This window comes from Thamnophis sirtalis, unplaced genomic scaffold (genome assembly GCF_051295495.1).
Source record: "Thamnophis sirtalis isolate CommonGarterSnake01/CBP01778 unplaced genomic scaffold, rThaSir2_p1.2 scaffold_14, whole genome shotgun sequence".
In the NCBI taxonomy this organism is placed as follows: Eukaryota; Metazoa; Chordata; class Lepidosauria; order Squamata; family Natricidae; genus Thamnophis; species Thamnophis sirtalis.
The window spans coordinates 19,199,432-19,217,889 of NW_028261394.1; the positions used below are offsets into that span (position 1 = coordinate 19,199,432).

General features: G+C 49.3%; 1 protein-coding gene across 1 annotated transcript in view; it reads right to left on the reverse strand.

Moving 5' to 3' along the window:
- The window catches only part of GRID2IP (Grid2 interacting protein), a 93,745-nt gene that overhangs the window by 10,370 nt on the left and 64,917 nt on the right, over positions 1-18,458 (reverse strand). The window contains exons 12-18 of the mRNA XM_087729255.1: positions 14,194-14,598; positions 13,207-13,294; positions 10,132-10,209; positions 8,894-9,090; positions 7,521-7,676; positions 3,434-3,520; positions 265-394 (exon numbers count right to left, since the gene is read on the reverse strand). Of these exons, the coding sequence (XP_087585381.1) occupies positions 265-394; positions 3,434-3,520; positions 7,521-7,676; positions 8,894-9,090; positions 10,132-10,209; positions 13,207-13,294; positions 14,194-14,598 (1,141 nt within the window). The remainder of the gene's footprint in view (positions 1-264; positions 395-3,433; positions 3,521-7,520; positions 7,677-8,893; positions 9,091-10,131; positions 10,210-13,206; positions 13,295-14,193; positions 14,599-18,458) is intronic.

Here is an 18,458-nt window from a genome sequence, read left to right on the forward strand (position 1 = left end):
TTTAGGATAATTTTTGTCATAAAAGTTGCATAAAATTTGCCAAATCCCAATTCCAGAAGGGCTATGGGTCTCAGATTTTGAATGCATTCTGCAAGTCAGTCTATTTGAAGTACCTTGGTTGGGTCAAAAGTCACAGCCCTACAATGCATCATTTCACCCAGGGTTATGGGAATGTAAATGGGCAGACCTGGGAGACCCACAGATTCTTTCCATCCCTGTTTCCCTATAAACCAGGGGGGGGAAGCCCCATCCTTTGTGGTTTACCTTTGGCAGCATGTGGCACTGTGGGCAAATCCCTGGCAAAGCCCAGGAGCTCTGGGAAATGTTGGCTAAGCGATTTGGCAAGAATATGCAGAAACGTGGATTTCCCATCGACTGTTTTCGTTGTGTTCAGCTAGAATAAAGCCAAAAGAGGAAAAAAAAAACACTGATCAGTGACAGGGTAATTCCAGTCCACACTGTGCATGTAGCTGGATGGTCCAGAAATGTGATCCATCATTGTGAAAAGTCTCCTTCCTTCTAAGTTCCAGGGTTTTAAAGTTGGCTGGATCCAGGGACCAAACAGCAGTTTGGCAGACAGAAAAGACTGCCACTCTGCAGTTTTTGGCAAAGCGATAGTTAGGGACAATTTTTTAAATAGCAAAAATTTATCCCTAGTCTTAGGCCCAACAATGCATTGCTTCGATCCTGGGGAGGACAGATTTCTCCATCAAGCTGACTGAGAAGGCTAACAGAGATCCAAGCCCCAATGGCCCCCTCCTCCCGCCACAATGGCTACTACAGGAAGCAGCAAACTGGGTGCTTTTCAAAACAGCCGGAGCTCATTTTCAGAAAGGGTCACATCTCCAGGATTACCCTTTGAGTGCAAATCTCCCTATAGGTCAGGGATGGCAAACCTTTTTTCCCCTCGGGTGCCAAAAGCATGCACGCGCCCACACTCATAATTTAATACTTCCCTGCACCGTGCTCCCTGCGCAGGCACATGTGATCCCCCACTCATGTGCACAGATTTTTGGAGCCTGGGGAAGGCGAAAACACCCCCCACCTGAGGCCCTCCGGAAGCCAGAAATGGCCTGTTTTCTGACTTCCGGCAGGCCCGTTTTTCACCTTCCCGAGGCTCCCGAGGCTTTCCTGGAGCCTGGGGAGGGCGAAAATGGCCTCCCCCACCCCCCAGAGGCCCTCCGGAGGCCAGTAATGCCCTTCCAGAGCCTGTGCGTGAGCCCTGTACTTAACCTGGCATCACATGGAGACTCCTGGGAAAGGAAGGACAGCGTGGGTGGGCCAGCTGAAAATCAGCTGGCCAGTGCATGCATGCGCACTGGAGCCAAGCTAGGGCAATGGTTCGCATGCCAGCTGATATGGCTCCGCATGCCACCGCTGGCATGCCTGCCATAGGTTCGCCATCACAGGTAGTTTGCCACTAATTGCCCCAAAGAGGAAGAATGTTTTGAGGCCGAAACATGGAAGATTAATGCCTTCCTCGCTCACTGACAAATCCCCTTTCCCCAGGCTGAAAAAAATCAAGGTTTTCTTCAAGCTTGCTAAGAACATGTGTTCAGCTTCCACAAATCATTTTGAAAACCCTTAGAGGAAAATTGTCTGCAATGTAAATCACCAGGCAGTAATTCAAGCAATTTGGAAATGATGAGGAAAAAGGTGCTTTGGACCTGTTCACAGCCCAGCGCCTGCCTGGATTGTTCCTTAAAGTCGCCTGATTGTGTTTAGGCTGAAGGTGGCTGAAAAAGAGAACGTGGGGGCCTTTAAGAGCTGCTTTCATATCTGCAGTATTCGAAGCTGCAAGATTAATTCAAGGAAGTCGAGGGAGCAGCCATGACTCCCTGATCAAAGGAAGCATCTCGATGTTGTTTCACAGGCCACCCTCTGCTGGACTCACCTCTGAATCTGACGGGATGATTGAATTTGTGGTCGTTTCCCAGGTTGGTTAGCAAGAACTCCAGATACCATTTTAAGCTCTACAACATGGGTGTCAAACTCAAGGCCCGCGGACTGGATCCGGCCCATGGGGTGCTTAGATCTGGCCCACAGGACCGGCATGAAATAACAAGATTGGCCTGCAATGCCTCTGCCAGCAAAAAGGGGTGAGGAGGGCCTCACACACACCCCTGAGCCCCGTTTTCAGCCTGGACATCCTCCTGCAGCACTCTGCCGGCCAAAACAAGGCATACGGGGGCCTCGTGTGGCCCCCTCACTCCCCATTTTTGGCCTGGACAGCCTCCTGCAGCACTCTGCAAGCCAAAACGGGATGTGGGGGCCACATAAGGGGTCCCCTATGCCAATGGTGGGTTCCTACCATTTCGGACCAGTTTGGCGAAACTGATATTGGTTTGGCAGCCTGGGTTGCTGGAACTGGCAGCAACCCAGGCCTGCCACGCCCCTGAATCGGTTCTCTGGGCAGCGCCATAGATGCTGCTATCTTGTTTTTTGCTTCTGTGCATGTGCAGAGCAATTTTTATTGCATTGCGCATGCACGCACAGTGCACATCAGGCGTGAAGCACGCGTGCACGCCACGTGCCCATGAGCGAACCAGCAGTAGTGACTACTGGAACCAACCCCACCCCTGCCCCATGCCCCATTTTGGCTGTCAGAGGCACCACAGGCCAGTCCTTTGTTATTTCCAAGCTGGCCCTGCGGACCAGATCTAAGGACCCTGTGGTCCGGATGTGGCCCATGGGCCTTACGTTTGGCACCCCTGCAATAGACCAATAAGGAGCCCTGTGCATCTGGATCTTGCAAGACATCTGTGTCTGCTCTAGGCATCGGAAGAATATAAACATTAATTAAAGTGGAGAGAGAAATTTAACCTGTTAAATCAGCAGCAGAAAAGATTGTCTGGATGACAACAGCGACCATTGAGAGACCTGAAGGAGAAGGTCTCGCTCCTCACCTGGATCAGAGGATGGAGTTGCTAAAGGGTCAATGATGTCAGGCCCGCAGCCATCTTTTCTTTTGGATCTTTGGCCTGCCACACTTTCAATTATTCTACTATGCATTTTCTATTATGGGAAAATGGGGGGGGTGTACGGAATTAGATGATATGTAGCCATAACAAAATTCTTTCTAGAAAGCCAAGATCATCCTTTGTCTCTGCACCTCTGCACCTGACCGGAACTGGATGGGTGGAACTGCCAGCATGGCAGTGGGAGATTGCACCATGTGATGGACTTGTGGGTGTGGGGGCAAGATCTTGAACTTTCAACTGGGTGGGGAAAACCGGGAAGCTTTCAGATTCGGGTTTTCCCAGATGTGCCAACATGGCTCTCTTCATAAATTGGAATTTTGAGCAATACTTTGCCTTGGACTCTGATTTAATTTTGGATGCTATTTGGAACCCTGACCAATGAGACATAAATCAAAGTTCCCCTCTTTAACCCAAGCAGAGCATTCATCTAGCCTGGTTTGGAGGCCACTTACCTCTGTGAGGAAGTTGATTTTAAAGCTGGTTGTTTTGTTGGCTTGGGGTTGCCCATGGTTTAGGTAGTTGCCCATGGCCAGCACAAACTGCAAAGAGATTCTCCGGTGAATCACAGATCAGAGAAAACCACCCATCACCTTTCTTCCCATTTCTACCCCGTCTGTTGGTGCCGAATTAACAGGATTCCATCCTGGTTCACACAACAGGCAGAGATGTGGCAGGTAGAGACTTGCCATACACATTGCACACACAGGATTTATGCCCGTCACGGAGCTCTGCCTACCCAAAGCCCAGCCAGAAGAGGCAATGTCTAGGCGGAGTTTTACACACTAGAAACGAAGCAGCTAGACACCCTCAGATGATTCTACTAGCCAGCTGTCCCAGAAAAATCGGAACTGAAAAGACACTCGGTGTGGGCATCTAATTTATCCTCTGCCTCTGTTGCTCATCTTCCCCTTTTGCCTGAAGGGGCTGCATATGTGCAAAGGATAGAGGGAAATACTGTGAATTTTCACAAAATTCAGTCAATCGTGACTTACACAATCAAACTGTCAGAGTTTGCACAAAACACCAAGCCACAAACTCACCATACAAGTTTGCACAACGTGCTGAAGTACAGGAATGGAACGATTTATATTCCTTCCAGACAGCTGGTCATTTGCATCCTTTTAGAGAGTCGTTGAAGCTTTTGGAGATTCATCTGTGTCCTCGGGGTCACCTGAGTTGGTGCTCCTGGTTCCTGTAGTCTGCACTTTTTCCATGACGTGGATGACTGAGAATCTCTACATTAAGCTATGCAATTTGGGATGAACTCCCTTGGAATGGTGTGGGAGTAGGAACGGATTTCCAGAGGAAAAACTGCAGACTACAAGAACTATTTGCACCACTCAGGTGACCCTGAGGACAGATTAAACCTCCAAATTAAACCTGACTCTCTAAAAGGATGCAAATGGCCAGCTGTCTGCAAGGAGTATAAATCCTTCCATTCTCCACCATCCAGTCAGAACTGAAGAAGCTTCTTGTATAAGAAGCGAAACATCTTCTAAAGAAAAAACAAGGAAGTCCAGTTGCCTCCTGAAAAAAGCACCTTTGGGACAACCATGACCTGGATGACGGAGAATCTCTACAGAATCCCAGGTTGTGTTTTGTGAGGATAAAACCGCACGGCATTACCCTCCCTCAGCCACAACTGTAGAAGGAGGCAGGGATAGTGAAGACCATTAATAGATAAAAGAGAAAGTACAGGTAGTCTAGTCCTTGACTTACAACCAATCATTTAGCAACTGTTCGAAATTACGACAGTGCTGAAAAAAGTGTCTTAAGATGGGCCCTTACACTTAAGACTGTCATACAATCCCTGCAGTCATGTGATTAAGATTTGGGCCCTTGGCAATTGGCATGTATTTCAACATTTGCAGCATCCCAGGATCATGTGACAGGCAGCTTCCAACAAGCGCAGACAATGGGGAAGCTGGATTCACTTAACAACCTAACAACAATGGCCAAAAAAGTTTATAAAATCAGATGCAACTCACACAGAGTGCATCGCTAAGAGAAAGCTGGAATAGTTTCCCCAGATTTCTGCAGCTCTCACCCCTGCAGTGACACACTGCCATCTTCACTGGGGGTGCACTGAGTAAAAGGTTCCCCTCGCACATATGTGCTGCTCATTCCCAACTCTAGGGGGGGTGCTCATCTCCGTTTCAAAGCCGAAGAGCTAGCGCTGTCTGATGACGTTTCCGTGGTCATGTGGCTGGCATGACTAAACACTGAAGGCACACGGAACGCTGTTCCCTTCCCACCAAAGTTCCTATTTTTCTACTTGCATTTTGTACATGCTTTCGAACTGCTAGGTTGGCAGAAGCTGGGACAAGTTACGGGAGCTCACTCGGTTATGCGGCGCTAGGGATTCGAACTGCCAAACTGCCGACTTTTCTGATTGGCAAGCTCAGCGTCTTAGCCCCTGAGCCACCTTATGATGCTCTGAGTGGCAGTTAGGGAAGCAAGTTGGTTTTCCAGGGTGGGGAGAAGGGCCCCAAACCTTCCCCTCCCACTCTGTCCTGTGCCACTTGGGAGTGAAGCAGAGAGCACAATGCCTGGCCACCGGTTCTCTCAGTCTCCTTCTTGGATGGAGGCTGGCAGTGTAGGAGCCCCAGCCCTGGCATGGCCCAGAGCCCAGACCGTTCCTCTCCTCTCCCCACTCCCACCACTTCTAGTGTGGGCAGAGTCCTTGATTGCTTTGTCCCCCAGGCAGAAGAGAGGTCGGACGTGCAGGCAACCCTTCTTAGTTTTGCAAGGCAGCAGACTTTGGGGTTGTGAGGCAAAACAACTCTCAGGATGCTGTTGTGTGAACCCAGGCAGTCACTCCAGTGAAGCGCTCTCAGAAGATGCTTGGAAGGCCCGGGGGATCATTCATAGAGGAGGTTCTGGGAGGAGAAAGCAGGGCACAAGGTCCCTTTACATCCAGAGGGCCACCAGGGTAGGTTCCCCCCTTCTCACTTCCACAGCAAGCTTCCAAAGGACGCCGTTGCTCTCTGGGAATCCTCAAATGCGGGCCCAGCTTCAGAAGGCACCAGATCAGGAGCCCCTGTGCTGAGCCCACCACTAGAGAGCCCGCTCGCCTTCCATGCCATGCACATGAACGGAGTCAGGGGAGCTCCGTGTCTGCTGGACTGATGAGGACAGAGGGCTTCAGGGCTGGCCAAGCAGCACATCTCCCCTTCTCCCCCTGAGTTAATGGATAACCAGCAGTGGAGGGAGCTGTTAACCAGGTGTCCTTTATGGCATTTTGAGTGGGTGCAAGGTGCCATTTGGAGCCGCTGCTTGTTTTGCTCCTGGGGTCCAACTCTGGTTGCTGGTTAATGCATGTTCCGAAGCTCCAGGCTGGCTTCTCTTCAAAGAAAGATGGCTTCCTTTGGGGGGGTTGCAGTCAACCGTTCTTCATATGTTTTAGACTCCGGGCCTTTGATCATCTTAGTTGCTCTTCTCTGCACTTCTTCCAAAGTCTCAGCATCTTTTTTGTAATGTGGTGATCAAAACTGGATGCAGTATTCCATGTGTGGCCTTACTTTATAAAGGGGTACTAACACTTTGATTCTCTGCCTCTGTTTATACAGCCAGGAATTGTACAAAGGAAGGCAATAGCTCAGGAAGGAAGAAGCAGAAGTCCCTCTCTGATTTTGGCTCCAAATGGCCTTTGCAAGCCGTTTGGTCCTCTGGGGCTGTGTGGTTTATCTTGTATATTAGAGGGAGCTGGCACAGCTCAGTCCACACAAATCAGGGCAGCAGCACAGCCAATCTACTCTTCCTAAGAAGCATCTCTGGATGCTGCAGGGATTGCCCAACACACAGGACCAAAACCCGTAACCAGAGTGAGTGTGTGCAGGGAGAAACCAGGATCATAGGACCCCCCGCTTACTCAGAATTCTAGCTTCTCATGTTCCCCTCCTTGTGGAGAAGGTCCAAGCTGTCCACCTAAGCAATCCTTCAGTATCCCCTCCTCTGCCATGGGGGCTGTTCAAAGCACATCTGCAGGAGACAACAGGGCTGAGCTACAGGGTGCTTGGCCACCAACTGGCATCTTCCCAACCAGATTGATCCCTGCTGGGGATGGTAGGAGTTGAAACCAAGAGATTAGAGGGGCCCCTAGTGATGAAAACTCTGTTAAGAATGACCCTCTCTTCACTTCATTTTAAAAACATCAGGAGTTTTAGATATCAAAAGAGGTGAAAAGAACACTGAGAAAACAAGAGACAGACAGACAGATAGACAGACAGACAGACAGAGACAGAGAGACACACAGAGGCACACAGAGAGATACACACAGACACACAGAGAGAGACACACACAGAGAGATAGACAGAGACACAGAGAGAGACAGAGAGACAGAGAGAAAGATAGAGAGAAAGACAGAAAGAGAGAGACAGACAGACAGAAAAAGAAAGAGACAGAGAGGCAGATACGCAGACAGAGACAGAGACAGCCCGATAACCTGAAAGTCTGGGAATTGCCAAATGGTGACCGAGTAGAAGGAAATGATGGACCTCTGGTGGCCACTAAGAGCAACAGAAACTTTAATTGACCGACCTCCAAGATTTTGGCCAGTTTCTTGCTGTTCTTCAGTTCCAGGGAAGCATTGCAGATGCACTCATAGCTGGCTGTAATCTCCTCCACCTTCTCCTGCAGGGTTGTCTTGAAGTGAAGGCTGCACAGGCGGGTTTTATATTCAGGCACCAAAAGCATCTGGAAGAGAAGGAAAAGAAGGTCTATGGAGATTCTCCGTCATCCAGGTCCTGGTTGTCCCAAAGGTGCTTTTTCAGGAGGCAACTGGACTTTCTGGGGTTTTTTCCTTCGAAGACATTTCGCTTCTCATCCAAGAAGCTTCTTCAGCTCTGACTGGAGGGCAGGAAATAGAAGGATTTATACTCCTTGCAGACAGCTGGTAATCTGCATCTTTTTAGAGGGTTATTGAAGGGCCTGGAGGTTTGTCAGTGTCCTCAGAGTCACCTGAGTGGTGCCCCTATATAAATCCTTCCATTGCTCCAAAATGGGGCAAAACTCCCTTAACAAATGTCTCACTTAGCAACTGAAATTCTGAGCTCAATTTGTGGTCATATGTCGAGGGCTACTAGTAAACAAGCAGGCAAGCACAGAGTAACAGAGCTTTTCAGACAGCACAGAATCCTTGTGCAGAGACACCCTGAGTAGACATGGGGTGGGGGGTGGGGAGAGGGGGCAAAAATGAAATCCACTGTTTGTAGCCTAAATAAAATTATTTCCCCTGGGAATCAAGGACGTTGGTGCAGGTGTTCGAAAGGTGGTGCCTGAGGTCACCTAGCAACTGGACTGTATGCTGATCGGACTGTGTGACAGGAGACTCTAGGGAGGAAATGACAAAGTTTTAGTCTTAATTGGGTGTAAAGCGGGCAGGAGCTTAAAGCCAGTTTTCCACCAAGTCTGTGCCAATTTGATATGTCCCAATAAACCAGTGTTTTTCAACCACTGTGCCGTGGCACACTAGTGTGCCGTGACATAGTGTAAGGTGTGCCGTGGGAAAATACTTCTCTTAGTAGTCAATATAGGCACAGAGTTAAATTTTTTTAACATTTTCTAATGGTGGTGTGCCTCGTGATTTTTTTCATGAAAAAAGTGTGCCTTTGCACAAAAAAGGTTGAAAAACACTGCTATCCTTTGAGGAAATTGCCTGCCTCGGAGTCCTCATTTACCTGGAACTCTGACATGCGCATCTTGAACAACACAGCCTTGGCCACATTCCCCGGAGCTCCACATTTGTCTTATCATTGGGTCAGTGAGTTGGGTTACTTCAACACCAATCACCTCAAAGAGGTTTTCCATGGACAATGCACCAGTCCTCAGACTTTTCGGGGGCTGCTAAAGACTCATGTCGCCCCAACCACCACCACCCCAACAAACTTTTCCGACCCCTCACTCAGACTCACCTGCAGGACAAACTGGTCCGGCTCGCTCAGCTTGCTGGGGTCTCCCTGGTAGCTGCGGAAGTGCTGCACCTCCTCGGCGTCAGGCGCAAAGAGCAGCAGCTGCTTGATGTGGGAGGCTTCCAGGCGGTCGCTCTCCATGCTCAGGAGGATCCGGCGCAGCTCGATGTGGGAGAGTTTGAGGTGTGCAATCAAGATAGCTGGCCGGAGGAAGAGGAGGCATCAGCCATGACACCAGGTGAATTTTGCTGAAGCAGCTTTTGTTTCTCGGCCAGGACCACAAGGATGCTTCTTCCCCCACACAAACACCCAGCAGGGCAGCACAAGGTCTCTATTGTCGTCCCCCCCCCCCGTGACATTCAAGCGAAGGCGATGACACTTTCTGCCACAGACCTGTTTATTCTTTAAGTTTATCATCAAAGGAAACGACTGGAGGGCCATTGGTCCAGAATGACATGAGGATTCCTGCACTGGGCAGGAGGTCGGTTTAGAAGACCTCCAAGGTCCCTTCCAACCCTCTGACTGATATCTTACCTTTCCTTCAGGAGTTTGGGATGGTGTGGGTAATCGTGACCCGTCAAAAGCGCGGAGGACAAAATCGCGCTCGACGAAAGTGCGCATGTGACGTCATCACAGCGCGACGAAAAAAATTAAAAATTGAAATAAAATTAAAATTAAAGCAAGCCGATTCACCTAAAGGTAAGGGTTAGGTTAAGGGTTAGGGTTAGGGTTAGGTTAAGGGTTAGGGTCAGGTTTAGAGCGTTAGCGTTAGGTTTAGCGTTAGGTTAAGGGTTAGCGTTAGGTTTTTCGTTACGTTAACGGTTAGGTTTAGGGTTAGATTTAGGGTTAGGTTAAGGGTTAGGTTTAGGGTTAGGTTTAGGGTTAGGTTTGGGGGGGTTAGGGGAAGGTTTTAGTTTTATTTTTACATTTTTCGATCACAGCGCGATGTTTTCGTCGCGCTGTGATGACGTCAAATGCGCGCTTTCGTCGAGCGCGATTTTGTCCTCCGCGATTTTGTGGTGGAACCTGGGTAATTGCAGGATGCTTTTAGAAAGATCGGGATGGGGGCCGCAATAGGGCAATCCAAGCACCCTGGTTTTTTTTTTTAAAATGCACAGCACATCTCCGTTATCTGTTGGAGCACACCTATGGATACCCCCAGCTTGGGCAAAGGCTCCGTCTACCTGTCCATTGCCCCAAGGTCTTCTCCGCATCCTCCTGGCCCGTTGGCTGTTACTCACCTGTGTTGTAGGCCTTTTTGTGGGACAGAATCTCAACCAGATGCTTTTTTTTAAGGGGCTCCGGCAAGGGGCTCTGCTCTGGAAGAGAAACTGAAAGATTTAATGTGAGATCAGGAGAGGGTTCCAGAGGCCCCGGGAAGGAGAAAAAAATGAAGCTGTAGGGCTGACATGACATGCGTTGGGCATCTTGGAAGTTCCTGACGGGCACCCACAGCATCCCAGGGCAAGATGGAATGTAGTCAAAGGCATGAGATACTCAGAACATCTCAAGCCCAGCACACCAATTCCACATTGCTTCTTGGGGGGGAACTCTTCATCTTCACTTCTCACAACCTAAATATCAGGCCTGCAGCCATATTCTTCTTGGATCTTTGGCCTGCCACACTTTTTATTGTTCTACTATGCATTTTCTATTGTGGGAAAATGGGAGGAGTTAGATGCTTATGTAGCCATAACAAAATGATTTCTAGAAAGCCAAGGTCATCCTTTGTCTTTGCACCTCTGCACCTGACCAGAACTGGATGGGCGGAACTGCCAGCATGGCAGTGGGAGATTGGACCATGGGATGGACTTGTGGGTGTGTGTGGGGGCAAGATGTTGAACTTTCAACTGGGTGGGGCAAACCGGGAAATTTTCATATTCGGGTTTTCCCAGATGTGCCAACACAGCTCTCCTAATAAATTGGAACTTTGAGCAATACTTTGCCTTGGACTCTGATTTACTTTTGGATGCTATTTGGAACCCTGACACTAAACCTCTTCACTTCCTTCCCCAACTGGCCCTCCCAGCCTGTCACTTTTGCCTTCTGTCCAACATCCCTCTGGCATGACCAAGCCCAGTCCAAGGCTCTGAAGAGGAATTGCTTCTCCCTGTGGAGAAGCTCAGCCTCAGGTATAATCATCTGCCTCCAAGCTTAGAGGCAGTCTACCTTTGAAAACCAGTTCTGGAGAGCAATGGTGAGGATGAGCAATTGTGGTCTTTCTGAGCTTGCAAGAACTATAAGGGGGAGCCAAGCACTGATGGTTGAGGGGTATACTTAAAATGGTGAGCCATGAACTTCCCAACAGCCATAAGGAAGTCCTTTTCGGCTTCAGGTTTCCTCTTCATATGGGAATGATTATAGCCAAATATACCATATTTTTCAGAGTGTAAGACACACCAAGATTTTGAAGAGGTAAATTTAAAAAAAAGTTTCTGCGCTCTGCACGCCCCCCAAACCCTTTACATACCTCATTTTCTGTGAAAAATGGGGCATGCAGAGAGTTTGAGAGGTCTGTAAAGTGCTCCTGGGGGCTGGGGGGCAAAAACGAGCAAAAACGCCCATTTTTGTCCTCCCCAGGAGCACTTTGCAGGCCTTCCAAACCCTCTGCACATCCATTTTTGCAAAGTGGACGGAGTTTCGAGAGGGCAAAAATGCTGTATTCAGTGTATAGGACGCACCCAGATTTTCACCCTCTTTTTTGGGGGGGAGGTGCGTCTTATACTCTGCAAAATATGGTATTTATTCATTTATTAGTTAGAGAAGCAGTTTAGTGCAATGGTTACAAGGCACTCAGTCCCAAACCACTCCTGAAAAACCTTGACAAAGAAACTGAAGGGACCGGTTCAGGCAGACACCAGGAGACAAAAATTTAGTTAGTTATTTCCTGGAGCTTAAGGCATTATATTTTCTACCCATATTTTTCTCCAAACAACCACCCTATCAGGTAAGTTGTGGGGGGGAGAGAGCATTAAGGGCCAACATGACCCCATCAGCTTCACTGGCCACAGGTGGGTTTGCACCTGGGCCACCTGCATCTTCAACTAGCCTTGTAACTTGCAAGACTTTGTAAGGGTCCCTGCCATGATGGGCATCCCATCTGCTGAACGACAGAAAGGGGCTCTCCTCATCAGCCTCTGAGTCCGTGATGCCACAGGTGGCACGAGGAGCTGTTTGCTAGGGCACACAAGGTGTTGCCCTGTCAGCTCCAGTGCACGCTCTGCACAGCTGATCTCGCCCTTTGTTATCGGCCATTTTTCAGCTTCCCTGAAGCCTTCGGAGGGCAAAAAAACAACCCAACGCGCATATGCAAATGAAGTTTGGGATCAGACTTCCGGTTTGCGTGTTGTCCATTTTTCTCCCTCCGGAGGCTTCAGGGAAGCTTCCTGAAGTCTGCTGAGGGTGAAAAATGACCCTATGGGCAACCTGGAAGTCCGTTCCCAAATTTCCAGGTTGCCCGTACAGCCATTTTTCACCCTCTGGAGGCTTCAGGCTCTGGAGAGGCGGGGGAGGCTGTTTTCACCCTCCCCAGGCTCCTAGAAAGCCTCTGGAGCCTGGGGAGGGCGAAAAACAGGTCCATTGCATGCCAAAAGCAGAGTTGCACGTGCATACGCAGGGGGGTGGTGGCACACATAGAATTATGGATATGGGCACGCCCGTACATGACTCCCCTGCACTCCCCCTGCTTTTGGCACGCAATGGCAAAAATATTAGCCATTCCTGCTCTATTACTCCAGCCACATACATATGGCCAGAGCAAAGGCTGGGCATTATGTGGGCTGAAGTTTTTTTCATCATATCTAGAGAGCCTGGATGGCCCCACAGAAGAGCGGAGGGAGAAGGGAGGGAGGACTTCAGAATCCACCTGCTTTGCATTCTTTGCAAATGTGTGGATGGCTCCCCCTCCTCCCTCCCCTCTGGGAGCATTGGAGTAAAAGGCTTGGCAATTCGCCTACCCACCCACTCTCTGCCCAGCTGTGACCCACATAGCAGCGCTGGCCTAGATTTGAGGAGCAATGTGGTAGAAGGAAGATAGCGTGAGCCAGGAAAGCCAAGAGCACCCCAGGATCAGCCGGGAAGCGAAGCGATGCTGCCCCGAGTCAACAAGCGAAGTGCTCATGGGGAAGTATATGGGCAGCACAGAGGCAGAAGCCCCACAGAGAGAAGGAAATGCACCCTGTGCGCAGCCCCCACCCCAGGCCGGGTGAGAGGGGGCTGTGGTATCACCAAATGCTCAGGCGAGCTGCTTCCCTTGCCCCTCACTCAACCAAGCCCCCTCTCCAGAAGCCCCTGCTGGGCAGAGTACCCGCACTCACTCGCTGGCTTCTGAGTTCCAAAATGCAGCTCGAGGTCCAAGTATTTCACCATGTCACTTAGCTTGTCATAGTCCGAGTCCTCCCCGAGCTACGCCAGGAAGGAAGAGAGAGGCAGTCACACCAAGAGCCAAATTTACCCTCGGCTCTTCAAAGGGCCCTGGGTGCTGGGCCCCTGGCTGATGCCCACTTAGCTCAGCACTTTGCACTAAAGCCCCCACCACCACCACCAAGCAGGAGTTGGCATCAAGGCCACAAAGGAAGGACACGAAAGGGGAACCTGGAGGAGAAGCTACTGATAAGCCCATCTGCCTCTCCCCAAACGGCCAGGCATGCAACCAAAATGAGCAGGTGTGTTTGAGAAGGGGAGCAAAATATTGCTTATTTATCTCTCACTCCAACCTCCCCCACCTGCAGAAGGGAGTGAGGCATCTCCCTGCCCAAAGGAAATAGCCCAGTTTTACCGCCAAATAAAAGGCCTTTCCTGGCTTTATAATCAAGACCTCGAGGGTTCACAGTGCCCCAAATAGGCTTTGGGTGACCTTTTCGTAACCACAGAAATAAATACGGAACGAATGAGGAAAGCTTAGCACAGCGTTCGAAATAATATCATTAACTGCCGTAAGTTCTTGCAAAGTGTACACACTTAAAGGTTCTTTTTCCCACCAGGCAGAAGGGAAAGCTCCGAGGAGCCCAACAGAGCAGGGGCCAAGGTGGGAGGAGACGGGGTCACGGGGTCAGGCAGGAAAGACCAAGTCCACACTGAAGGTTCAATGAAGTTGATTTATTGCCTTTGCACAGGAATCTTCTCAACTAATGGTTAGCGTTGGTTAGAGTTCGATCAGGGACAACAGCACTCCAGGGGGATCGGCTTAATTTTCTTGTGGTTATGTAGGAATTCTAGGCTGGCCCCTCTTTTCACTCTGCCTCCCACCCGCTCCTGCCACTCCTTCTCCTCCGCATGCACCTCAATTGGGGTTCGGATCCTACCTGGCCCCAGATGGTGCCTTCCGAGTTCTCCACCTGCTCCCAGCGCAGCCGCTTAACACTCATGTGGCTGGACTCGCTCCTGCGGTGGATACTTCCGTGTAGCATTGGAGGGGGCACACAGGGCATCGGGGGAGGAGGGGGAGGGGGTGGAGGGGGAGGAGGGAGGGGGAGCAGGGATGTGGGATGTGGGCCGGAGGGAGCACTCTGGACTGCCTCCATGGCCCTGGGCTCTTCCTGGGGGGCCCGGAACTGCGGAGGTCTAGGGGGTGGGCTGATTGGAGGTGGGGGGAGGTGGTCTGACAAGATGGAGTAGGTCAGGGAACTCCCTTCGCTGCTGCTCAAGCCGTCGCTGGCACTGCTGCGGTCATTGGCCATGTAGCTGCCCTGGTCATCATGGAAACTCATCTGGGGAGAGAACGGCAGGTGAGGCGCAGGGCATCCCAACTTCACGAGCGCATTGCATCATTGGGACAGGTGTGGAGGGAGAACCTGTCTCCAGGAAAAGAGGACAAATGTATTCGATAAACAAATGCCACTCTCACCCCCACCTTCACCCTCAGAAAGGATGATGGTCTGTGGTGAAACAAGAAACTTGTCCACACATGGGCTGGTTTGCACCCCACAACACAAGTAAGGCCGGCTGATTTGTGGTTGGGGTTGCAATGGGAAGCCAGTCAGCAGGTGGTTAGACCTTAGCATCTATTCCCTCTGTGAAAAGGGGTGGGTGGGTGACGCTTATGCCACCCTGGCAAATTGGCATCCAGTGGGCACATTAAGATGGCAATGGGAAGGCTTCTACCTCCCTTGCTCTCTGTGTGCCTGCCCAGGAGGTGGAAAAGGACAACTTGCCACGGCCAAGTCGCTGTGGCCCATTTTCCATGGCTAACTCACCGTGGCCAATCTGCCCCAGGACAACTCGCCATAGCCAACTCACTCTGGCACAACCCAACTGCAGGACAATTCAACAATTCAATTTAATTATTTAAAATCAATTGAAAATTATTTAAATTTTTGTCATTTGCATTTCATTTTGTCTCTCCTTTGGCATCCATCCTTTAATGACGATATTCCACCATTTCTTCAGTATGAGTGTAACTCTTCTTTCATGGCAAATTGTCCTGCGGCGAGTTGGCCGTGGTGAGTTGGCCTAGACCTCAAAAAATATCTATCTGGAAGACACTTTCCTGTCCCCTGAAGTACTTTGAGATACCTGCTTAATTAAGAGCCTTAGTGGCACAGTGGTGAGAATGCAGTACTGCAGGCTACTTCTGCTGACTGCCAGTTGCCTGCAATTTGGCAGATTCTCACCAGGCTCAAGGTTGACTCAGCCTTCCATCCTTCAGAGGTGGGAAAAATGAGGATTCAGATTGTTGGGGGGCAAGAGGCTGGCTCTGTAAACCACTTAGAGAGGGGTTGTAAAGCACTGTGAAGCAGTAGATAAGTCTAAGTGCCCTTCCTTCCTTCCTTCCTTCCTTCCTTCCTTTCTTCCTTCCTTCCTTCCTTCCTTTTTTCCTTCCTTCCTTCCTTCCTAGTGATTAAAATGCAGTTATTGCAGGCTAATTCTGCTCAATGACAGCGGTTTAATCCTGACTGGCTCAAGGTTGACTCAGCCATCCGTCCTTCTAAGGTGGGAAAAATGAGGACCCAGATTGTTGGGAGCAAGAGGCTGACTCTTAAACCACTTAGAGACCACTTGTTTTCCAGGTAGCATCTTCTTCTGGCCTTCAGAACAGGAAGGACCAAAATCAAGGTGGCGGGTTTTGTTCACAGTGCTTTCCAGCCCTCTCTAAGCGGTTTACAGAGTCAGACTCTTACCCCCAAACAATCTGGGTCCTCATTTTGCATTATTGGAAGCTGGGGGGGAGGGGTGTCAAAAAAGGTTTGTACATGCTTAAGACCCTCACTTCAGGATTGCAAGATTCCTTTCTAAAATAGCTCCCAGTCCCTGTGGCCTCCAATAGACAATCCAACACCTAAGACGCCAAGTTTATATTCTGCCTTCTTTAGAGCAAGGGCCTCCAACCTTGGCAACTTTAAGATTTGTGGATTTCAACTCCCTGGCTGGGGAATTCTGGGAGTTGAAATCCACAAATCTTAAAGTTGCCAAGGTTGGAGATCTCTGCTTTAGGGGATTATTTTGTTCTGCAGATCCTTCCAACTTGGCTTGTGAAATATTTCAGCCTTGGGTCTGTATTTTAATTCTCTTCCCATCTGTTAATCACTGAGCCTCTCAAGTGGCATTTTCTCTCTCGGTAAACAAAACAAAGACACATTTGGCTTCCCCCCCCCCCCACAAAAAAAGCCTCTTGTTTTCCTTCTGATGTTTACTAGCACACAGATGGTTCCAAACTCTCAAACTGAAAAGTTGTTACAAGCAGTCCCATAAATGTCTTGCCATAAGGAGGATCCTGACAAAGGCGGCTGCATACAAACAGATTTTCCTCTCATATACAGAATAACGGAGTTGGGAGGGAACCTTGCAGGTCTTCGAGTCCAATCATCTGCCCAAGCAGGAGACCCTACACCAGTGATGGGGAACGTTTTCGGCACCAAGTGCCCAAACCGGAATGGATGTGCACGTACGAACACCAGATCCCCAGAAACATGAGGAATAGCCAGCCCTTTTTGGGCTGTTTTTGGCTGTTTTTCGGGCAACTTTCAGGCCATTTGTTGGGCCGTTTTCAGGCCGTTTTTGGGCGCTCTGGCACCCATGAAGACCAGCTGGCTACTCTGGCACACGCAAAGAAAACCACCCCGAAAATGGCCCAGAAAACAGCCTGGAAAATGACCCCAAAACAGCCTGGAAAATGGTCCAAAAATGGCCTGTTTTTGGGGCGTTTTTCAGACCGTTTTTCGGCACTCTGTATATGCAAGACCAGCTGGCTGGAGCACCAGAATCAAGAAGAGGCGCTACACCATTCCACACAAATAGTTGCCCAGACATAGAATACAGAACATAGAAAAATAGAGCTGGAAGGAACCTTGGAGGTCTTCTAGTCCACCCCCCTGCTCAGAGATCCTCTATCTCCAGACAAATGGCTGTCCACTCTCTTCTTCAAAGCCTCCAGTGATGGAGCACCCACAACTTCTGAAGGCAACTTCTGTACCACTGGTTAATTGTTCTCGCCGTTAGGAAATTTCTCCTTAATTTCATGTTGCTTCTCCTCCCCATCTTTTATCATGTGTCAGATGGTGGAGGGATTCAAGCCAGGTTCTCTTGGCTGGCTTGGCATTAGCCAGAGTTGACAAACTCTGTTGCATCCACTGGGGCTGCCTGGAACCCAAAGATCTTAAAACCGCTCCAAAGAAAAGCCCCTTCCAAGATGAGAGAGTGACAACCCCCACCCCCTCAGGGCCACAACTCTGCAGATCTTGGCTTGTCTATGAAAGATGGGCCCCCTGGTAAATTTTTACGGTGGTGCAGTGGTTAGAGTGCAGTATTGCAGGCTACTTCTGCTGATCACTTGCAGCTTGGCAGTTCGAATCTCACCAGGCTCAAGATTGAATCTTGGAGGAGCCAATGTCGTGACGGTACATCGTGCGGACTCGACACTTCGAGTCCGCTGATGACACTTTTGCCCTTGGACAGTCTGGCAGGACCTAAACCGTCCCGAAGAGACGGTGACTGGGAAGACATAACCTTGCTGGTCACAGGGACACCGCAAGTCCCTGATCGACCCAAGGGTAGCGCTTCCAACCGGCGGCAAACAGGCAGTCCCCAGGCTGACGTAGTCGGAGACGGCTCCCGACGGAAAAGAAGAAGTGAAAGTGTTCCATCTGGTGAGGTTTTTTTTTTTTTTTACTTTCAGAAGATTGCCCTAAGAAACTTTTTTTAAAAAAAAATAATAATAATTAGTTCTCTAAGTGAGAATAAAGCGGCGAATTTAATCCTTATTGGACTGCCTTAGAAAGTTTTCCGTTCTTGCTTGTAACGATGTTTTGTGGATTGAAGTAATTGCAACATTTCCTGTTTCTCCGCTTCAAGTCTATGGATTGATCTTTTTTCCTTTATTTTATTTTTTACTACCTTAAATTTTTCTTTTGGTTTAAACTAAAAAATATTCTTACTTTAACAAATTTCTCCTTCTATTTGTTATAAAATCATACTACAGATACCTAAGGAAAAAGCATAAAAAAATAATAATTGAATCTGCCATTTGAAAGCCTAAGCCTGAAGGTTTTTTTCTTTCTTGAAACAATGTATCCTTTGTTCTTCTCTATTTGGTTTCACTGACTTTGCAATGGAAGGGTTTGGAACTTGTTTA